This window comes from Lipotes vexillifer, unplaced genomic scaffold (assembly GCF_000442215.2).
Source record: "Lipotes vexillifer unplaced genomic scaffold, Lipotes_vexillifer_v1.1 scaffold1329, whole genome shotgun sequence".
Taxonomy (NCBI): domain Eukaryota; kingdom Metazoa; phylum Chordata; class Mammalia; order Artiodactyla; family Lipotidae; genus Lipotes; species Lipotes vexillifer.
The window spans coordinates 814,408-834,907 of NW_006797566.1; the positions used below are offsets into that span (position 1 = coordinate 814,408).

The 20,500-nt window shown below is 38.7% G+C and overlaps 1 protein-coding gene across 2 annotated transcripts in view; it reads left to right on the forward strand.

The window, feature by feature from the left end:
* The window catches only part of AHCYL2 (adenosylhomocysteinase like 2), a 170,349-nt gene that overhangs the window by 116,490 nt on the left and 33,359 nt on the right, over positions 1–20,500 (forward strand). Inside the window, exons 2-6 of one of the 2 annotated variants that reach the window (XM_007469704.1) lie at positions 2,939–3,050; positions 10,935–11,078; positions 11,517–11,617; positions 17,772–17,874; positions 20,058–20,152. In XM_007469704.1, the coding sequence (XP_007469766.1) occupies positions 2,939–3,050; positions 10,935–11,078; positions 11,517–11,617; positions 17,772–17,874; positions 20,058–20,152 (555 nt within the window). The remainder of the gene's footprint in view (positions 1–2,938; positions 3,051–10,934; positions 11,079–11,516; positions 11,618–17,771; positions 17,875–20,057; positions 20,153–20,500) is intronic. The other variant, XM_007469705.1, reaches the window with a different exon arrangement.

Here is a 20,500-nt window from a genome sequence, read left to right on the forward strand (position 1 = left end):
CTTTCCCTTCCTCGCCTTGATGCCTGTTGGAATTAGGCAATTTTCTCTCAAATGGATAAGGAGGGTTCCCTTAAAGGACTCTCTGATTTCAGATAAGGTAGGAAAGTTAGAGGTAGAATCTACCAGAGTATCCCAACCGGGGTGGGAAGATTACTGTTTTACAAGTAGGAGTGAAAAATGTAATGGCACGTAACTATTAAGGGGAGGTGGGCACCAGGGATGGGTTGTCAGTAAAAGATAAACATTTATTTCTTGGGGCAATTGTATAACTTACTCTATATAAGTGCTTAGTCTCTTTTTAATATTCTTCTGTCTTAAAGAAACGAGTTCAGCGTCTGACAAGTAAACAAGATTTAGAACCCTATGTCTCTGAGTGCAGAAAGCCTACATAGCCTAGTCTTTAGTGCCAAAAGATAGCCTAAACTCGGGAATTCCCTGACGGGACAGTGGTTAGGGCTCTGCGCTTCCACTGCAGGGGGTATGGGTTTGATCCCTGGTCTGGGAACTGAGATCCCACAAACTGCACAGTGCAACCAGAAAAAAAAAAAAAGATATCCTAACCTTGACTTGGGTAGGAGAAAGTACTGTAAATGGAGGGGACTTTATAGAGAAGAGAACTCAGTTTAAGGTAACTGGTTTGAAATGATGGCGCAGCTAGATGGCTACATGGTTTGGTATTGTTGGGGTAAACGGGTGTGTGCCCACCCACCCCATCCTACAAATCTAGAGAGGTAGAGTGACTGGTCCCCTCTAGTGGTGTGTGAGTGCGAGGGGGTGGTACATAATCTAAGGCAGGGTTTGTCTGTTACTCTTTTTTAAAAGTAGGCACTACTGACATTAGTGACTCATTGTGGCCTTTGGAAAGTCAATGACTACTCCTTTTCCTAGATGGGCCTCTAAAAAAGAATAAAGACATATTATTGTCTTGAACAAGGTTGGTGAAGTGGAAGCCAGGGTTTTGAGCTTGACTGCTACTCCCCTCCCCATCTTCTCACCCACCTTCTTCCCCTTCCCCACTTTTTTTTTTTTTGCCCTTAAAAATTCTTTTAACTGTAGACTTGGCTTATGGTTACCATATTTACTTAATATTCAATCAAGTACAGACTCTGAAGATAGAGTAAGATTCATCGTTTTGGCACATGTGTGACAGGCGTTTTCGCCTGAGGATATAAAGGTGAATAAGATACATGGCTCCTGCCTTTATGGAGCCTAGTTTGTACAGGGTACAGGTAGATAGTTGTATTCACTGTGATAAGAGAAGTACATGGAAGTTCATCCCATGGAAGTGCATAAAAGGGCACTTTATCTTTTTGGAATAAATTGCTACTTCAGTAAAATAATTAATTTTGCCATTTTTCATTTTGTGAAATGCTTCTAATCCAAAGAATTTTCTTATTGCTGAAAACAATTTGCAAACTCTAAAGTACTACACAGGCTATATTTGTTGTTATAGCTATGAAAATGCTATAAATTCCCCTAAAAGGCATGCTAAGCTAATTTGATTTGGCATTTGTCCCCTTGTCTGAATACTCAAATGACTCAGTAGTTACCTCTAACTGCAGGAAATGTGGCCGACAGTTGCTGCTTTCATTCTGGTATGCCGTATCTGTGTTCTGCCCATCAAGGAACCATCTTTTTATCATGAAAGGCAGAATCAGTTGTCAGATCTTTGATTTTTCCTGCCTCCATGCCAGTTGGATCCACATGTAAGCAATTATGCGAACATTCAATTAGGGAAAAATAAAGAAAGATATTTGTTGAATAATGATATGAGCTTTGATGTGAAGTGTTATAAAGTATCAGCTGAACTTTGAACAGTAGGAAAAAGAGAGAAAATTGCAAAAAGATCATGATCAGATATTGTCCAAAATGCAACCTCCAAGAATATTGAGGTTTATACGTATTCAGTCCAGTTATCCACTCCTACACCTGTTATAGTTAACAAATTATCAACCTTGTGGCTTTTAGTATTTTGTGATACCAAACATTAAAAATTATAAATTAGGGAATTCCCCAGTGGTCCAGTGGTTAGGACTCTGTGCTTTCACTCCTGTGGCCCGGGTTCATTCTCTGGTTGGGCAACTAAGATCCTGCAAGCTGCAGGGCATGGCCAAAATTTAAAAAAAAATTTTTTTAATAATAGATTAATTTTTACTATACTTATTAGTACTGAAAAGCTAATTAATGCATTTTAGAAAGCCTTTAAAAAGCTAGAGTGACTACCTGCAAGAGTTACAAGAACAGTGAATTTGTAGGGGTGGGAGTTGGGGAGCCAGGTATTAATTGAATCACCTGCTATGTTTCACAGTATGCATACATTGTTTCATATAACCCTCTCTAAAACTTTTGAAGTAAGTTCTTTCATCTTTGTTGTATTTACGAGAAGAGGAGGGTCACAAAAACATCTTGATGAACAGCATATAGCTAATGAATGGCATAACCAGGGTTTAAATGCAGTTCCAGAAAGCTCTGTATGAATAGAAAGCTTTTTTTTTCTATTGTACCATACTATTTCCTGAGAATCTTAAAACCTGAAGGCAGGTCACTTTACCTTTCTGTATCTTGCAGTTTCTCATCTTAGATATATGAAGATTGGAATAGATAGTCTCAAAGATTCTTTCCAGCTTTAATTTTCAGTTAAACTATAGAAAGGATTTCTGAATATGACTTGACTTTCTATTTTAACCGGTACATCCCCTTCTCCCTTTGATTGCAAGAGGTATATAGTCAGAGAGTGGTTCCAGGATTTAAATTTCATAGTAACAGAGTAGGTAAAGAATGAAAAATCATTCTCTCCAAAGAGTCTTAACATTCCAAATGTGGGTTAGTGCAATCAGATCAGCTATGAGGGAAGGTAAGATCCTATAATGCAAGCCTTGAATTGCTGCCTCAAAATGGAGGTTATTTTCCTTTGTGTAACTAGAGTTCTTTTTCTTAGCAGATCCAATTTGCTGACCAGAAGCAAGAATTCAACAAACGTCCCACCAAAATTGGACGTCGCTCTCTGTCTCGCTCCATTTCTCAGTCATCTACTGACAGCTATAGCTCAGGTGAGGACTGAACGGCTATGGACCCACTTGTGGAGGCTACTTAAGTGAGATCAATGGACCCTCCTGTCTATCCCAGCCTAATTAAGCATGATCAAACCTATGTTTTGGTATAAACACTTTGATTCTCTGGAAATTTGGACCAAAATTCTGGATGGAATCTTTGGATTCCTGTTGGGGATTCAGAGTGGAGCTTAATAGAGGCTTCCTCTTCCAATAAAGGCAGAAGAGGGTGATTAAGGAAATTGAGCTCTGACTTATTCAGAGGGTGAGAGTATGTTGCTCACTGATGACCTTCACTGAGCGGCATGTATGAAGACTTGTGTTTTTTCCATTCTTTGAAAATAAAAGAGGGGTTCCCCATACATCCATCTGGGAAACCTTAATTGCCCCGAGAAACAGTGAAATCATTGTAGCTAGTTCAAGTGAGCCCTTTGCCTTCTCTTCTAAGCTGTGACATTGTATTGTCTGTTACTCCTTCCTTCCTGGCAGTGGCATTAATTCCAATATATGGGCCCTGAGCTTGAGTCATCATTTAATGCCAGATGAATATTAACATGTGAGACCTTTTGTCAGCATTGACCATTTGTTTTTTGTTTGTTTGTTTTGTTTTGTTTTTATAACATCTTTATTGGAGTATAATTGCTTTACAATGTTGTGTTAGTTTCTGCTGTATAACAAAGTGAATCTGCTATATGCATACGTATATCCCCATATCCCCTCCCTCTTGCGTCTCCCTCCCACCCTCCCTATCCCACCCCTCTAGTTGGCCACAAAGCACCGAGCTGATCTTCCTGTGCTATGCAGCTGCTTCCCACTAGCTATTGACCATTTGTTCAACAGTGGCCAGTATACGTCTGATCTAATATGGAGCTATTTTATTTTGCTCTTATGTAGGAATGTGGTAGGAAGCTGAGTGTTTATCCTAGTTACCTCTTCACATTATAAATAGAACATTCATTAGAGAATTTTCATCTTGACCTGAAATTTTGTTTTTCACACAAATAGGAAAGTAGTGTTTGTTATGTAAAGTTGAAGAAAGCTTGTTTGAGACACTGTAACTTTTAGATTGGGTAGACTGTTATTTACACTTTTTACATTTCTTGTTTTACATTTCCCCCACAATCACATAATGTAAATCCCTAGGGATTTTTGTCTAAAGATACCGAATTTTGTACTTATTCTGTTAAAATAACCAGCTGAATAATAAATAATTAAATTAAATAAATAATTTTCAATAACTTGAAAATTGACGAACCAGTTACTATAACTCTGGAAAGTATAATAATTGTGCAAATGTGAATTGTAAAAGAGTGTGTACATTTTAGACTCTTGAGTTTGTGCATGTTATCTGAAGATTGATAACTAAATGATCATAGTACTAAAATTTAACTTAAGCTCAATCTCTTCCCTACACACTGGGCCCACATTTCCAACTATGTTCCTGCAGAGAAAACCAATGCCTGCCTTCCCACAGAAGTCCCCTATGCAGGGAGGGTACTTACAAAATCTCTATTTACCCAGAAGAGTGGGTTTGATGCCTTTGAACACGTAGTTGCCTGGTATAGCTCATTGGTGAGTGATATTGACTGATGTCACCACCCTGCATAGATTGGACCTTTTAGGTTGAACTATGTGAAACTGCCATTTCTATAGTAAAAAAAATTATCAACCTTATATATCCATTTAAGGGCACTGAGTTTGGGAGTGTGGAGTCGAAACATCCTGGACTTGGAAAATAACTTAAAGATCAATTATTCAGCTTCCCATTGGATGCTGGAATTGCCTTGATAGCATCCCTGACAAATGGCCATCTGGCCTCTTTGGGAGCATTTTAGATCATAGGGTGATCCTTGCTTGATCTAGTAATTTAGCTCCCAATAAGCTCTTATACAATCCCTAAAATTTAAAGATTTTATTTAGAAAAAAAAAAATCACCATATTTGGCTGCCTGATTTGGAGGGCATCCTACTGTCCTGGTTAACCTCATCTGGATATATTCCAGATTGTGTCCTTCTAAAAATATTATGCCTGTGAATATAATATTCTTGGTATGGTCCAAAATAATCTATAGTAGGTGTTATTTCCATAAACTCAATGCTTTTCAAATGAAACCTAAGATTATGTTTGCACCTGTGTCACACACACTGTTACCTTCTCTTGTTTCCACATGAGCAACTGTCAAACCCTTTTAAACAGATTGTGGGGGCTTCCCTGGTGGCGCAGTGGTTGAGGGTCCGCCTGCCGATGCAGGGGACATGGGTTCGTGCCCCGGTCTGGGAAGATCCCACATGCCGCGGAGCGGCTAGGCCCGTGAGCCATGGCCGCTGAGCCTGCGCGTCCAGAGCCTGTGCTCCGCACCTGGAGAGGCCACACCAGTGAGAGGCCCGCGCACCGCAAAAAAAGCAAAAAACAAAACAGACTGTGAATGGAGATGCCTACTGCCTATAGTCTTGGACCGGGAGTTAGGAGAGACCTAGTTTCTAGGCTTTGATCGGTGTGTGATTTGTTGTGGGATCCTGGAAAACTCTGACAGTCTGAAATGCTCATAACAGAGGCAATGGGAAAGTTATATGAGGTAACACAGAAAAAGCTCCATACTCATCAAATGAAAAGCCAGGAATAACAAAATTACAGCTTTCTAAATATGAGAAGATATGCAAATGCATGTCAGTAAGAACTTGGAACCCATTTTCAACATATGTTTGTTATATTTTAATTGACTATAGAAATTAATATTGTTAGAGCCCCAAAGACTGATCCCTGGACTTCTTCCCTTCTGTGTTTATCTCTTCCCAAGGGAACTCATTAAGTCTCATAGTTTTAAATACCATATATTGGTGTTTGATTCTCAAATTTTATCTCTAGCCCAAATCTTTCCTCTGCACCCTAGCCCCAGATATTCAACTACCTGCTCAGTCCTTTCACTTGGATGTTCTATAGGCATCTCAGCTCTCCCATGTCTTAAAAACTGAATTGCTGAGTTCCAACCTTGCTCCTCTTCAGTCTATTCTCAATGCTGCAGCCAGATTCATTTTTTAAAAATAAGTCAGATCGTATCACTTCTTAGCCCCAGACCCTCCAATGGCTTCCCAGTCTCGCTCTGAGTAGGAGCTAAAGTTCTCACAATGGCATACAAGACCCTATACCATCCACCCTCACATTATATTTCTAATCACATCTCTAATTTCCCAAACTTTCCTCCTCCCCTGGCTATTTTGTTCACTCCAGTCGTGCTATCCTACTAACTGTTATTTTGAAACATGCCACGCATTCTCCTGCCTTAAGGCCTTTGCACTTGCTATTTCCTCTGCCTAGAATGCTCTAGGATACCCTCACTGGGTATCTTGCCTCCTTAGGATCTTAACCAAAGATCACCTTCTCACTGAGACCTATCCTCTTTTAAAATTGTACAGACACCCCACACCTATCAAATTTTTCTCCTTTATTTTTATCCATAGCACTTATTATCATATAGCATATAATTTATTGTTGTCTTTCTTCCCTTACTTGAATATGAGATCCATGAGAGCAGAGATTTTTATCTCTTTGGTATGGCTCTACTCCCACCACTTAGAACTGTGTTTGACACATAAGAGGTGCTCAGTAAATACATATTGGGGAAAGGTGTCCAGAGACATTCTTATTATACGACTTTACACCCCTGTAAAGGAGTATACACCTCTGATACACTTTCTGTATGTGAAGAGTTAGAAGGTTTATGACATTTCAAAAAAAGATACCTTCCTGTCCAAAGTGCTTGTTTTGCTGAAGATACTTAGAGTCTTACTTAGGCTGTGGCGTACTCTCCCTTCCTAATGATCCTAATACTAAGTTTTGCCGTGCTTTTATTTAGGAACCTCTTCTGGCCTTTTCAACCAGGTTCCTCCTGGGAATCACAGAACACAGAAAAGGATGGTTCTTCAAAGGATGGATCATAACTAGTACCCTGCTAGATGCAGAGGAGAGACGTTAATTCATATATTCAGTGGCTGCTCCAAGACCTTAGGGCTTAATGGAACCCAGACTGAAAGGGGCTACATCAATCCTTGAAATTATTTTATAAAAAACAAACTTCTAAAAACTCTTTCTCTAAGCACAAAACCCTTAAAAACAAATGAATAGAAGAGACTTTTCTTCAAAGTCAGATCATTCTCAGTGATATATTTCTGAAAATGCTGTCTTTGCAGTAAGTTAATTGGTTAAGGATAAGGAAAGAGGACTAAAGTTCCTTAGTTCATAATTGGTTCTTATAAAGCTTGAAGTATTTTCAGATTTTTCCAAATAACAAAGTTTTGTTTGTCTATATTTTGGTTGCTAACATAGCTTTTCACATATTTCTAGAGTGTTATCAATGAAATCTGCTGCACATTGTCACACAGGTCATTACTGTTATTCCATTACCAAATGAATAGATTGGGTCCAAGAGGAATTGCCTGACTTAAAATAGTCTGATAGGACTAATTCAGCCAGAAGTCTGACTGCTTCTTCTCCTAGCAATAACCCACAATATCACAGCTTCTAGGAGGTAAGGCTTAATCAGGCTTGAGCCATAGAACATATGTATGACAGTTCCATGGGGTAGATTGTGGATTAGTGATTCACCAAATTATGTTTTGATTCTGAGATACCATGAAACAAGAGAACATCCCATGATAGAGTTATTTTGTACTTTGTATTACTTTTCTACCTAGAAATTGAACCCTTTTTTTTGTGATTATCTCATTTATTCATAAGATTTTTCTGGTGGGAGTTAGGGGAAAGGGAGAGCATGGGGAGAGAGAGGATCTATTATACTCCCTATTTTATGGTTGGATAAATTGAAAATTGGTCACTTAACCAATTAGAGGTGAAGCTAGAGCTGAGGTCTCAGACTTGTACTTAAGTAGGTGATTGTCTTGATTATCGGTTGTTCATTTTTAACTAAATTATGACTCTGGGCTTCATAATGTGCTGACAATTACAAACACTTTAGAAACTGTTCAAGCATATATATATATATGTTGGGTTTCTCTAAATTTTCCTAGGAAGAATTTTTAATTCAATCTCAGCTATTTTCATGAATATGCTACTTTAAATATAGTGGCAGAAATGAGTTATGGATTTAAAAAAAATGTTATGTTAGTTCAGGAATAATCTTTCCACTGTGTTTGCAACAATAACATTCTCTTGGTCTAAGTGTGTCAGCCATTTTGCATTCACATATTAGTACAGTCTAGACAACTGATACTTTTGGATCTCACTTGATAACAGGTCTGTATAAAGGGCTCTTTGAAAACAAATCCATTTTGGCTCAAAGAAAAAGATTGGTTGAACTAACTATAACCAGTTGACTACTGTTAAGAAAAGAAAATACAGTTCTTTCCCTTTAGAAAGGGGGAGTAGTATAAATAATTTTTTTCTTTGAGTTGGAAGAAAACCAAAAATTTGAGTACTTCTCTTAAGGAGAATTTTAGGGGGTTTTGTTGTTTGGTTGGCTTTTTTCCCCTGACTCATCCTTAAAAGCTGAAGAGGCATAGGGAGAGGAGAGCTAATCTGGGTAGAGTTAGGACTCCAGTCTCAACCTTTTTCATCACTGCCAGCCAATCACCTGCTGCTTGGGTAGATTAATAGATGACGAAGGTAGAGAAAAAAAGAAACTGCTAAATAATATTGTATGTATGTCATTCCTTTCCCATTCAAAATCCTAAAGCTAAGTAAGAACCCTTAAAGATGTTATATTTGGTATTGAATTAAAAATATGTACAAAAAACAGTAATAATACCAGGTATCATTTACTGAGTGCTTAATTACTTTATGTCAGCATTGCACTAAGCACTTTATGTACATTATTTTATTTAATCTTCTCAACAACTTGATTCTGACAAATCATGTCTGCATATTATATAGTCTGCTTCATAGCACATATTACAGCCATATAGAAAGAAAAGCTCTAAATAATTAATTCTGTAATTGGTTATTTCATGTCTGACTCACCTACTAGACTGAAAATCCCATGAAGGCAAAGACAATCAATATCCGTCCTGTATCCCCAGCACTTAGACTGTGCCTGGTACATAGTAGATGCACAATAAAATTCATTGAATGAACAACTGAATGTGTGAATGACTGAATACATGAATGAATTAACAACCCTATGAAAAAGGTTCTGGTATCACCTCTACTTTATACCCAGAAGCAGAGACTGAGACTTCAACCAAAATCTCTCTGACTCCAGAACACTTAACCACTGTATTTAAATGGTCATTAGGGAGCATAAAAATCATGGCTCTGGAAGAGGATTTGAAATTTCAGGATACTCTGAATGTGAAGACTTTCTTCAAAAGCAACTTTTCTATAAATTTGGATCAGGATTAGGATGGCTGTTATCTTTCTTCTCTCAGGTGATAGAAGCATGGTTCCCCTAAGCCTCCGACTCATAAGCCATTTCTGAGTATTGATTGGTGAAACAGGTGACTGCCCAGGAAACTGTTTCTGGGCTCTGTTGCCAAAGGTACTTTGAGCTCTCACTCACCCTAGGAGGGAGAACCATAGACTTTTTGTACAGATTATCTCCTTTCAAGAACAAAAGTCCCTTTGGGGATTTATTAATTCCCCCACCTCCCCTGGTGCTCATGTTCTTTCTTGTTGCCTCGTGTTAGAACTTTGCTCTAGGGCAGTTTTCCAGCTCCAAGAGAGACACTCGGGCCCCTGCTGCCCAAACATTTTGTAGCACCATGCTTGATTAACTGGGCAAGGTCAGACTTGCCTTTTACAGCCCTCCCAGAGATAGACCCTTTGCTAAGAAATCCCAGAAATGCCTTAATTCTCTGGATATAAGTAGATCAGGAGACCCTAGGAGCTCTGAGCTTTTGCAGCTTTCTCCCCTTAAAAATGACAGAAGTACTTATCTCATTGAGAAATATATAATGCTTTATAGACAGTGCTTTGTGTCCCCAACCTTCCTCCCCCCAAAACCTTGAGGACTGCTTAGGAAGAAACTATCCTCAGGAACTTAAACATAAATCAAAGAAAGAGATTACTTCAAATCATCCAGCAAATGATTAGCAGCTACAGAATTATATGAAGACTAAAAAGACCTCAGTCAAACATGGGAATGGCAGCAGCCGTAGCTGCCTATTAGCCACAATCAAAAGTCGTAGACCTTCCACCCCAGTGTATGTTGCTAAATGGATTAGTCATCAGAGCATTTAATTATACTGAAAGAGGATTTATCTGCTTCTCTGGGAATCTAAAATGCCTAATGCAGGACCCACTGAGGCCAGCAAGAAGGGAGAGCACACTGAATACTTCATTGTCAGTGTCTAATTGGGTCTGCAGGCATAGTTCAGCCTCATCAGAGCCAGTCTTAAAAAAGAGAGCTCTGTTTTGTCAGACAAACACTTTTTGTGTGGTTCTTAATTACTTTCCCATGGGTTCCGTGTTTTCTAGGTCTTATCTGTTCAGTTACTGTACTGAAACACAAATTACATCAGGTGTTTAAGCAGCAAGCAGAGAAGGGTAGCTAGGATCCCAGAAACCCATAGGTTAATCACCATGATCATGCATTAAGAACTTGAACCTATTGCTACAATGGTATAACCTCTCTCTTTTTTCATTTTCAAGGACTTCTGTATGTTCTGAAGATAAAGTTAGCCTTAGATTCCAAGTTAATGCTACCCAGGGGGAATGTCTTTGGCAACATCTCTCAGCTTCCTCTTTCTGGCCTGTGGATAGCACTTTCCATGGGTGGTGATTGAGACAGCTCCTTGGTGCCACTTTGGTGCTTACCAAATGTGTACATTTACAAGGTGCTTGATTACTAGAAAAGCCTCAGTTCACTCCACGGTTTGGAGTTTTAGAGGAAGCCATTTTTTCCCCTAAAGGTATTTTATTCTGTCATTCCAGCTGCTTCATATACAGATAGCTCTGATGATGAGACATCTCCCAGGGACAAGCAGCAAAAGAACTCTAAGGGAAGCAGTGACTTCTGTGTCAAGAACATCAAACAGGCGGAGTTTGGACGAAGAGAAATTGAAATTGCTGAACAAGGTAAGGAAAATAAACACCTTTTCCTCTCAAGCTGCCTGTGTCTTTCTGTCCATGTTAATTCCTTCTTACATCCTGGGGTCTAGTAGTTTGTGAAATTTCAGTGTGATTTTGAAGAATACTTATAACAAAAGAAATATGGGCTCAGGAAACACTTGGGGAGGGAGTAAACTCTACAGGATCTAGAAGGAACAAGGAAGAGGGGGAGAGAGACTAGATAAGGGGGACTGGGATATAGGGAATTAAACATTGGACCATTTACCTCTGGAAGTCTCTTATAACCGAAAAATCAAGTTTAATGTTTTGATCCCCTGAGAAACTTAATCTAACAGAGAACCTGTTTGGGGAAGGATCTTATCTTAAGAGAGTACGTTTCTCTGTTATTCTTTACCTCTCATCCCTCCTCTCTAAAATTGCTGCGTGTGTATTGGGCCTTTTCAGAAATGCCGGCACTGATGGCTTTAAGGAAGAGAGCTCAAGGAGAGAAACCTTTGGCCGGAGCCAAAATTGTGGGTTGCACACACATCACTGCTCAGACTGCTGTGAGTCCTTTTCCTTTCTCTACATAACAATAGTTAATAACAGCCACCAGCTATTGAGGGCTGGCACCATGCCAAGCACTAGTTCGGAGCTTAACAAGTGCTCATTAACCCTCATAATGGCCACGTAAAAGCACATATTCCTGTTTCCATTTTATAAATGAGGAAGCTGAAGCTCAGGGAGTTTAAGTAATTTGTCCAAGGTTATACAGCTAGTAAACCACAGAATCGAGATTTAAACTTCAATATATCTGATTCCCAAGCTTATTCTTTCTCCAGTCTTCTCTACTGCTTCCCTTTATCTTCCCTTCCAGTGTCATTTCTACACAGCACCTCTGTGTTAGGCTGCTTTCAGCTGCAAATAAGAGAAAACCTGATTCAACCTGGATTGTACATAAGGGAATTCATGACATTACATAGCTAGAAGTCCAGAGGTAAGGTGGACTTCAGATGAAGGCTCTCAGGGCTCAGTTTCATCTATCTGTGATTTTCTTGGAGCTGCCTCCTCTCTGTGCTTACTTCATCCTCAGGCTGATAGCAAGATGGTTACAGCTCTTTAAGCCATCCCAGACTGACATGAAGAGGAGGAAGGACCATTTCTTCCTCTCTCCCAAGAGCAAGGAAACCTTTCCCAGAAGTCCTCCAGGGTACTCTGTCATGACACTGAGCAGAACTGGATCACATGCTCATGCCCCACCAGTCCTGGCAAAGGAACTGGGGTTACCATGATTGGTTTAGATCCGTAATTTTCACCCCTGTCAGATTCACTGACCCCTTTTGATTAAAAAATATGTTTTGCAACGGCCCAGTATTTTCTTGAAATGAAATTCAGATATAGCATAGCTAGGTACATATAATTTTTTAAAAATAAATGTAAAATCTTACTGAAATATGAAGGAAGAATAAAAGGAAAGCAATTTATAATAAAATAATGTGTATTTCAATATGTAAGTGCTTGGGTACAAGTAGAGTTGAATAGTCAGATATTTGTACTTACTTATAGCATTATTTGAATGTGAGTGCTACAAATGTATATACATAGAAATGTGTTACTGGTTCCATAGCATCAGAGAAATATTGCCAAATCATATAATTTTCTGAAATTATAAACAACTTTTTGTAAATTTCTGAATAACAACAGTATCAAAAATATGAGTTTTCTCTTGGTTTATGCACTTGTTGCATTCTTGGAAAAACTATTATTGTTTTGTATTAAAACTACAACAATACCTTTGTTGATATGTAAAGTGGAATAAAGTTCTAAACTCAGGTAATTATAAATAGATTTCTCACTCATGTGAACTTTTCATTGGAACACTTGAAAATTATACCAGATATGCCATGGTTTTTTTGTTCTAGGAGACTGTCCTACACTTTTGAAATGTCAAGATCCCTGGCCCTACCCACTAAATGCTAGTAATACTCTCCTACCAATTACTGTGACAACCAAAAATGCCCCCACGGTTTTCCAAAGTTCCTCTGCTGAGAACCACTGACTTAGAGTTGTCATCATCAAAGATGTGATACATATTAAGTTGCCAACCGTAATGAGACCACTACAGGAAATCAGTGTATTAAGAAATTGTCTGGACTTTTTTATGGGATTTATAAGATCCAGGTCATTTGTATGACTAGATCTCTTCCAAAAGATTGTCTTGTAAGCACAACACTATGTGGCCACATTCCTTATTCAGAATAGCAGAGATTCCTCAAGACACAGCTACTGTTAGCATCTTCCCTGTGAGACTTTTCTGGGTTATGTGTTCTCTGAGGAAAAGGATACTTTGGTACCCCAAAATTAGTATAATAAATTGAAAAGCTATCACTTTTTGGAGCTATAGACTAATGAATCAAGGCAGAAACACTCTTGGAACCTTTTTTGGGCTTCCCCAGTCAGGGACATGAGACTTCAGTGTGGTGGCTTAAAATAGTTAGTGCTTCTGTACTGTCTCATGTTGCTAAATTACATCTAGTTTCTTTTTTACCCCCTGGCTCATAAACATTACCACTCTTCAAGGTTACTTTCTTTTTTTTCCTGAATGGAGTAATCAAAATTAGTTTACCAATTTTAATATTATTTTATTGTTCCCTCCCCACATTTTTCTGTTTCCTTTAAAAAAAATAATTACAAAGGAATTTTGCTTTGTTTTTTTAACCTCTATTTTATTTTTCTGAGTACAAAAGTAATTCATGTTCATTTTACAATATTCAAGCATTACCACAATCTACAATGTAGAAAGACAAAGTCTGCTATAATCCCATGCTTCAGAAATAGCTATCGTAGTTAACAGTTTCCTGTCCAGTCCATGTTTCTAATAGACTTGTATCTAAATATTTATAATTTTTAGGTGTGTTTCCATAGTTCCTTCCAACCAGATTCCTTAGCTACTCTCTCTAAACAGTAATGATTTAAAGTCAAGTTAAACCAGCTTCTGAGCTCTGTCCTTCTCCCATTTCTATCTGCCTTCACTTCCGCTTGAGCCCTAATAGCCAGCAGTCTTGACTCATAGTTCTTTAAATAGTTCTTATATTCTTGGTCCCAGTCACTTTTCTAGTTAATTTATATTGCTTTGTAGGTAAGTCTCAGTATCATTCTCTTGTTTGGCACGTTGAGGAATCCTAGTTATAGAAATTCAGAAATTCTTTAAGGTGAAAATTAAAACAGGATAGAAGAAAATTGGGTTGGATATTGAAAGGTAAAGAAATTAAGATATAAGAGTAGTTCTGCTGTGGCCTTTGACGAATTATGTGAGAGAGTTAGCCTAGTGGAGTTGTTTGCACGTATTTTTTTTTTAATTAGAGCATATTTTTAATTAGGATTTGTATTTTGTATATAAATATTAGAAAATACAAATTTTTTAAAATGAAAATCATCAGTACCCAAAGTTAAGCACTGTCAGGAAATTTTAAAACAAACTTTGTCACCAAAGATTTGTCCATGTTAAAAGAGCTCTTAATCGAAGCAGTAGGGTGGTACATTACCTTCTCTTTTTTTTTAATATTTATTCATTTATTTATTTGGCTGCATGGGGTCTTAGTTGCGGTATGCGGGATCTTCGTTGCAGTGTGCGGGATCTTTAGTTGAGGCATGTGGGATCTTTTTAGTTGCGGCATGTGGGATCTTTTTAGTGGTGGCATGTGGGATCTAGTTCCCTGACCGGAGATTGAACCTGGGCCCCCTCCATTGGGAATGCAGTCTTAACCATTGGACCACCAGGGAAGTCCCTATACTACCTTCTTATAAAGAAGCCTATCTCCATCTTACAAACTGAAGTGAAAGCAAGTCAGGATCAAATCAGTGGATTAAATTTATTTTAATAATTTTTAAAAATTTGAAATACACACAGATATATAGAAAAGTTGCAAATACAGTACAGATAACTTTTTTTTCTGAACCATTGAAGAGTAAGTTGCCAACCTCATGATGCTCCCACAAATACCTTAGTGTATATTTTCTACAAACAAGAACATTCTCCTGTCCAACCAGTACAACCATTCAAAATTGGGAAATTAACATTGAGTCATTATTGCCATCTAATTCTCAGGTTCCATTTGAGCTTCACTAATTGTCCCAATAATACTTTTTTATAACCAAAGGATCCTGTCCATAGTTATGTGTCTCATTTAATTGTTATCTCTCTAGTCTCCTGCAGTGCTGGATAGTTCATCAGTCTTTCCTTGACTTTCATGACCTTGACACTTTGAAGATTATAGACAAATTATTCTGTAGTATGTCCTTAGTACGTAGAAAATGATGCTGTGCCTTTTTCATTTAATCCTATCAGATGGCACTTGTTTTCGATTTGTCCCATAACTGATGTTCATTTTGATCCCTTGATGGAGGTGGTGTCTGCCAGACTTTTCTAGGGTAAAAGTTATTTTTCCCCTTTTGTAATTAATAAGTATTTTATGAGGTAGTAATAGGAAACTGTGTAAATATCCCATTCTTCATCAAACTTTCCAATTATTCATTCATTTATGTATTTTTATTTGTGTGGAGTCATTGTTTCCTATTTTATTTAATGGGTTATAATCCATTACTATCATTATTTATTATGATAAAAATTGTTCCAATTTTGGCCAAGAGGAACCCCTGAAGTCTTGCTTCTGTGCCTTGTCTCTTGACATATCCCCTTCATTCTTTGAGCACTTCCTTGCTTCTGGTACAAGATGATCTAAGCTCATTTTGTACCTTCCCTGTCCTATCCCTGGAATCAGCCATTTCTCCAAGGAGCCCTGGTTCCTTCTCCGTTTAGTGGATCTGTACACTAGTGTACTCTTTGCTATTGGGATATCATTGTTCCTGGATCCTCTTTCATTAATTTTCAAAAATAATTGCCCATTAACTCTTCATATATATCTTTTGCCCTGTTCTCTCCTTCTGTAAATTAGGCCATTGATAGTATCCCATAGATCTTAGATGCTCTCTTCTGATTTTTTCCCCCACTCTTTTTTCTTTCTCTATTTCAGTTTGGTGATTTCTGTTGATCAATCTTCAAGTTCACTGACTCTATCCCTAGATGTGCCCAGTCTGGTGATAAGCCTAATGAAAGAATTCTTAAATCTGATCCTTAAAAAAAAAAAAAAAATTCTGACATTTCTATTTGACTTGTTTTTATAGTTTCCATCTCTCTGCTGAAATTCCCTACCTGTTCATGGATGTTGTCCATCTTTTTCACTACACCCCTTAGCATAAATGTATTCATCATAGTTAATTGAAAGTTCCTGTCTGATCAAACATCTATCTCATCTCAGAGTCTGGTTCTCTTGAATACTTTCCTGACAATGGGTTGGGGTGTTTTTTTCACTTTTTTTGGCGTGCCTTGCAATTTTACATTGAATGGTAGTATATTATTTTCCATTATTGTCATGAATTGGGCTGGATTTCAATTCTGTTGTTCCATACCAAAGGCTACAAATTCCCCCAGGCTGGACTCTCGTACTCCTCAGTGTTTGCACTTCACCTTCGGGCTTTCAGCCGCTTCTGCACATGCTTGCCACAGGGGGGCTCTGTCTTCAAGTGCATGTCCCCGCTGCAGCACGCCACTGCTGTGGGGTTCTTAGATTTTCTGGTCCAGCCTCGGTGTTAGGCAGGCCTCTGTGAAGGTAGGACTTTTTCAGTGTTCCTGCCACTCCTCTCTGTAGCAGCCAAATTTTGCCTTGTATTGGTGGTAGGTCTTGAGCAGAGATATTTTCCTGTCCCTCCTGGAGAGGTAGCAGATTTTTACTTTGTATCAATGTAGGGTCCTGGGCCCAAGAGGATTTTCTGCTACTCCCCCAGGAGCAGAGAGATTTTGCTTCCACTCTTCCCCAGAAGCAATGGCTCTTTGCCTGGTCCCTGGTGGCAGGCATAATTCCTGCTCCTCTTGCTACAGTTTAAGGCTTTTGCTTCCTATGAAAGAAGACTGTGGAGAAATGCTGAGGTTTCATGCTTATCTTTGAGCACAGCCAATCAGCTCCCTGCCCCCAATCTTTCTTGTGAGCCCTGGTTGGAAGCCCCTGGAAAAGAGCTTGCTTGCATGTGAGTATGAACTCTCCTTGTGCCTGGGGCTACCAGAAGTTCCAAACTGACATACTTTCCCACACTCAGCCTTTACTAATTCATTAAAATTTTAGCTTATTTTTTCTTACCGTGATGTATGGCAGCCACCTCTTCCTTCTGTGCTCTGACAAGGGTGAAACAGTGTTCCCTCTCTCCTTAAAGGGATTTGTTGCTCTTTGGAGTTCCTTGGTTGCATTATGACCTCAGCTCTTTGATGTACTCAAGAAAAGTTATGGTTTTGTAGATTATCCAGCTTTTTCTTGTTAAGGTGGAAGCTTCTCTTGCAGCTTTCTACATCCTAAGGAGAAGCAGAGCTATAAATTTGTGGTTTTTAAAAAGATGTTTGGCACTGAAAGCCTTGGTTTAATTAAATCTTACAGGGAGGCCCAATATGTTAAATGAGTAAAAGCATACAGCTCAGCTGGAGCCTTCCCCATGCCTACCCCCAACCCTTGCCCTCTTCTCAAAGTATTGAAGTTTCTGTAAAGCACAGTTTGAAAATCATGGGCGTTAGTTATTCCTAGTGTACTTTCTCATTGTCAAATATATAAACTTAATCTCTTGACCAGTTGTTTGGCCCATGCTTGCTCATCTCCTGCTTTCTCTTTAATATAGGTGCTTATGGAAACTCTGGGTGCTCTGGGGGCACAGTGCCGATGGGCTGCCTGCAATATCTATTCCACTCTCAATGAAGTGGCTGCTGCTCTAGCAGAAAATGGTAAGATCTTTTGTGTGTTCTCTTTGTCTTTGACTAAAGTTTCCAAAAAGTTCCATTGTTTCAATAAATATCTGTAAGGAAAGTTGACGTTTAAAGTTGTCTTGAAAGAAATATTCTTTTTTTTTTTTTTAGTTGAAGTATAGTTGATGTACAATGTTGTGTTTGTTTCAGGTGTACAATAAAGTGATTCATTGTATATGTGTATCTATATCTATATATCTATCTATATCTATATATCTATCTTTTATTCAATTCTTTTCCACTATAGATTATCATAAGATATTGAATGTAGTTCCTTATGCTATACAGTAAATTCTTGTTGTTTACCTATTTTATATATGGTAGTGTGTATCTGTTAATCTCCCCCTTCCCCTTTGGTAACCATAAGTTTCTTTTCTGTGTCTGTGAGTCTTTCTGTTTCGTAAATAAGTTCATTTATACTATTTTTTTAGATTCCGCATATAAGATATCATGTAATATTTGGCTCTCTCTGACTTAATCCACTTAGTATGATAATCTCTAGGTCCATCCATGTTGCTGCAAATGGCATTATTTCATTCTTTTTTGTGGCTGAGTAATATTCCATTGTATGTATACACCATACCATACACCTTCTTTATCCATTCATCTGTTGATGGACACTTAGGTTGCTTACATGTCTTGATGGGTCCCTATTCTTGATGAGTTTGCCCTCTTTCTGGGCCTCTCTTGTTAAATATGATCGAGGTAACTGTGTTGCTTTACAGTCACAAATATCTTCTTATGTCTAATATTCCATTATTAGTTAATGCTTTGCCTTGTCAGAGCACCAGTGAACCTTATTCACTGTCTAAGGTCATATGGATTAGAAAAGAAAATGCTTCAGGCATAATTTTGTGGTCCGACTGGTTTTCAGCAGTTAATGTTTGGCGCTCTGCTTCAGCGGTAAACAGGACTTGACCTGGCAGATTAATATTTGATAACAACAGCCACTGACACTTGAAGGACAAAAGAAATAGAGAAGTTTGGACTTTGCCAGTTTCTTGCCTTCGCTCTCTGATAGCCCAACACAGATCAGGATACCAAACACTTGCTTCAGAGCTATTGAGAAATTCTGGGAAAGCTCTATAGTACATGCATACCTCTCTTTTTGCAGGCACTTTGAGCATTTTATTTGTTCTTTCATTTACAGTCATTCATTTGTAAAATTTTTATTAATGTATAAAATATGTATAGAAAGTACACATATATAAATATATAGTCCAATTAATTGTACAAATACATTCATTTCTCTTTTTTTTTTCAACAAATGCTTATTGACCTACTTTAAGGGCAAATGAGAGTGTCTTTGCCCTCAGAATCTTATATTGTGGTTAAGGAGAAAAGACACATATATAAATAATGATAATACAAGGGCATATATGATAATGCCACAACAGATCATAAACCCACATTTAGTATACCAACAAGGGGCTTATAAAAGTTCAGATTCCATGTGAGATCACTTTCAGCTGAGTTATAAGGCTTCCTTAGGAACATGATACTTAACTGGGCAATGAAGTGTAACAACATTTGAACAGAGGGAGAAGAGTGTAAGAGTTTTCCTGATGCAGAGGATGGGATGACTAAAGTATAGAAACAAGAAAGATCAAAATGTAGTTGGGGGCTTCCCTGGTGGCGCAGTGCTTGAGAGTCCGCCTGCCGATGCAGGGGACGCGGGGTCGTGCCCCGGTCCGGGAAGATCCCACCTGCCGCGGAGCGGCTGGGCCCGTGAGCCATGGCCGCTGAGCCTGCGCGTCCGGAGCCTGTGCTCCGCAACGGGAGAGGCCACAGCAGTGAGAGGCCTGTGTACCGCAAAAAACAAACAAACAAAAATGTAGTTGGGAAGTGATGAGAATTCCAGTTGGACTGGATGAAGCAGTACATATTTCTGGTTTCTTCTTTTTTGCCTTTAGTCATACTTTTAGCATCCGTCATACTCTTGGCCCTTTTGTTTGTCCTCTTTGGTCTAACAAGAGTGAAATGACCGACAAAGGTGAGTATAAAAGGACTGAAGACAATACTAATCAGTGAAGAAAGTCAACCCAAGAAGTATAGCAGAACGAGAGAGCTTGGAATTGGGGAAAACCAGCATCTTCTTGCCAAAATTTAGGGTCAGCCCTTTTTTCAGGCTTTAATTGTTTCTCTTTGTTCTTTTTTCTCAGGATTTCCTGTGTTTGCCTGGAAAGGAGAGTCAGAAGATGACTTCTGGTGGTGCATTGATAGATGTGTGAATGTGGAGGGCTGGCAGCCAAACATGGTGGGTTAGATCTCTGCCAACACAATTCTGTTGGGGCCTGGAGGTATAGAGAGGGAGAGTGGTCTGGGAGAGGGTTTCCCAGCAGGAAGGAAGGCAAATGCTTCCTTTTCCGTCTGATGTACCTGGGCTTCCGGCAGAACTAGATGCTTATGCTTAGGGCATCCCAAGAATATTCAACCTCTTTATAGCCTCAAAGTGCTTTTCATTGTCAGTGCTGATCTCAGAAGCACTCATATTCATCAGCAACATTAAAATACTGCTCAGGGTTCACACATGACTGGTTAAAAAGTAAGATTAATGAGTTACCATCCCCTACCACTGCTTACCACCCCCCCAACCCCCCACCCA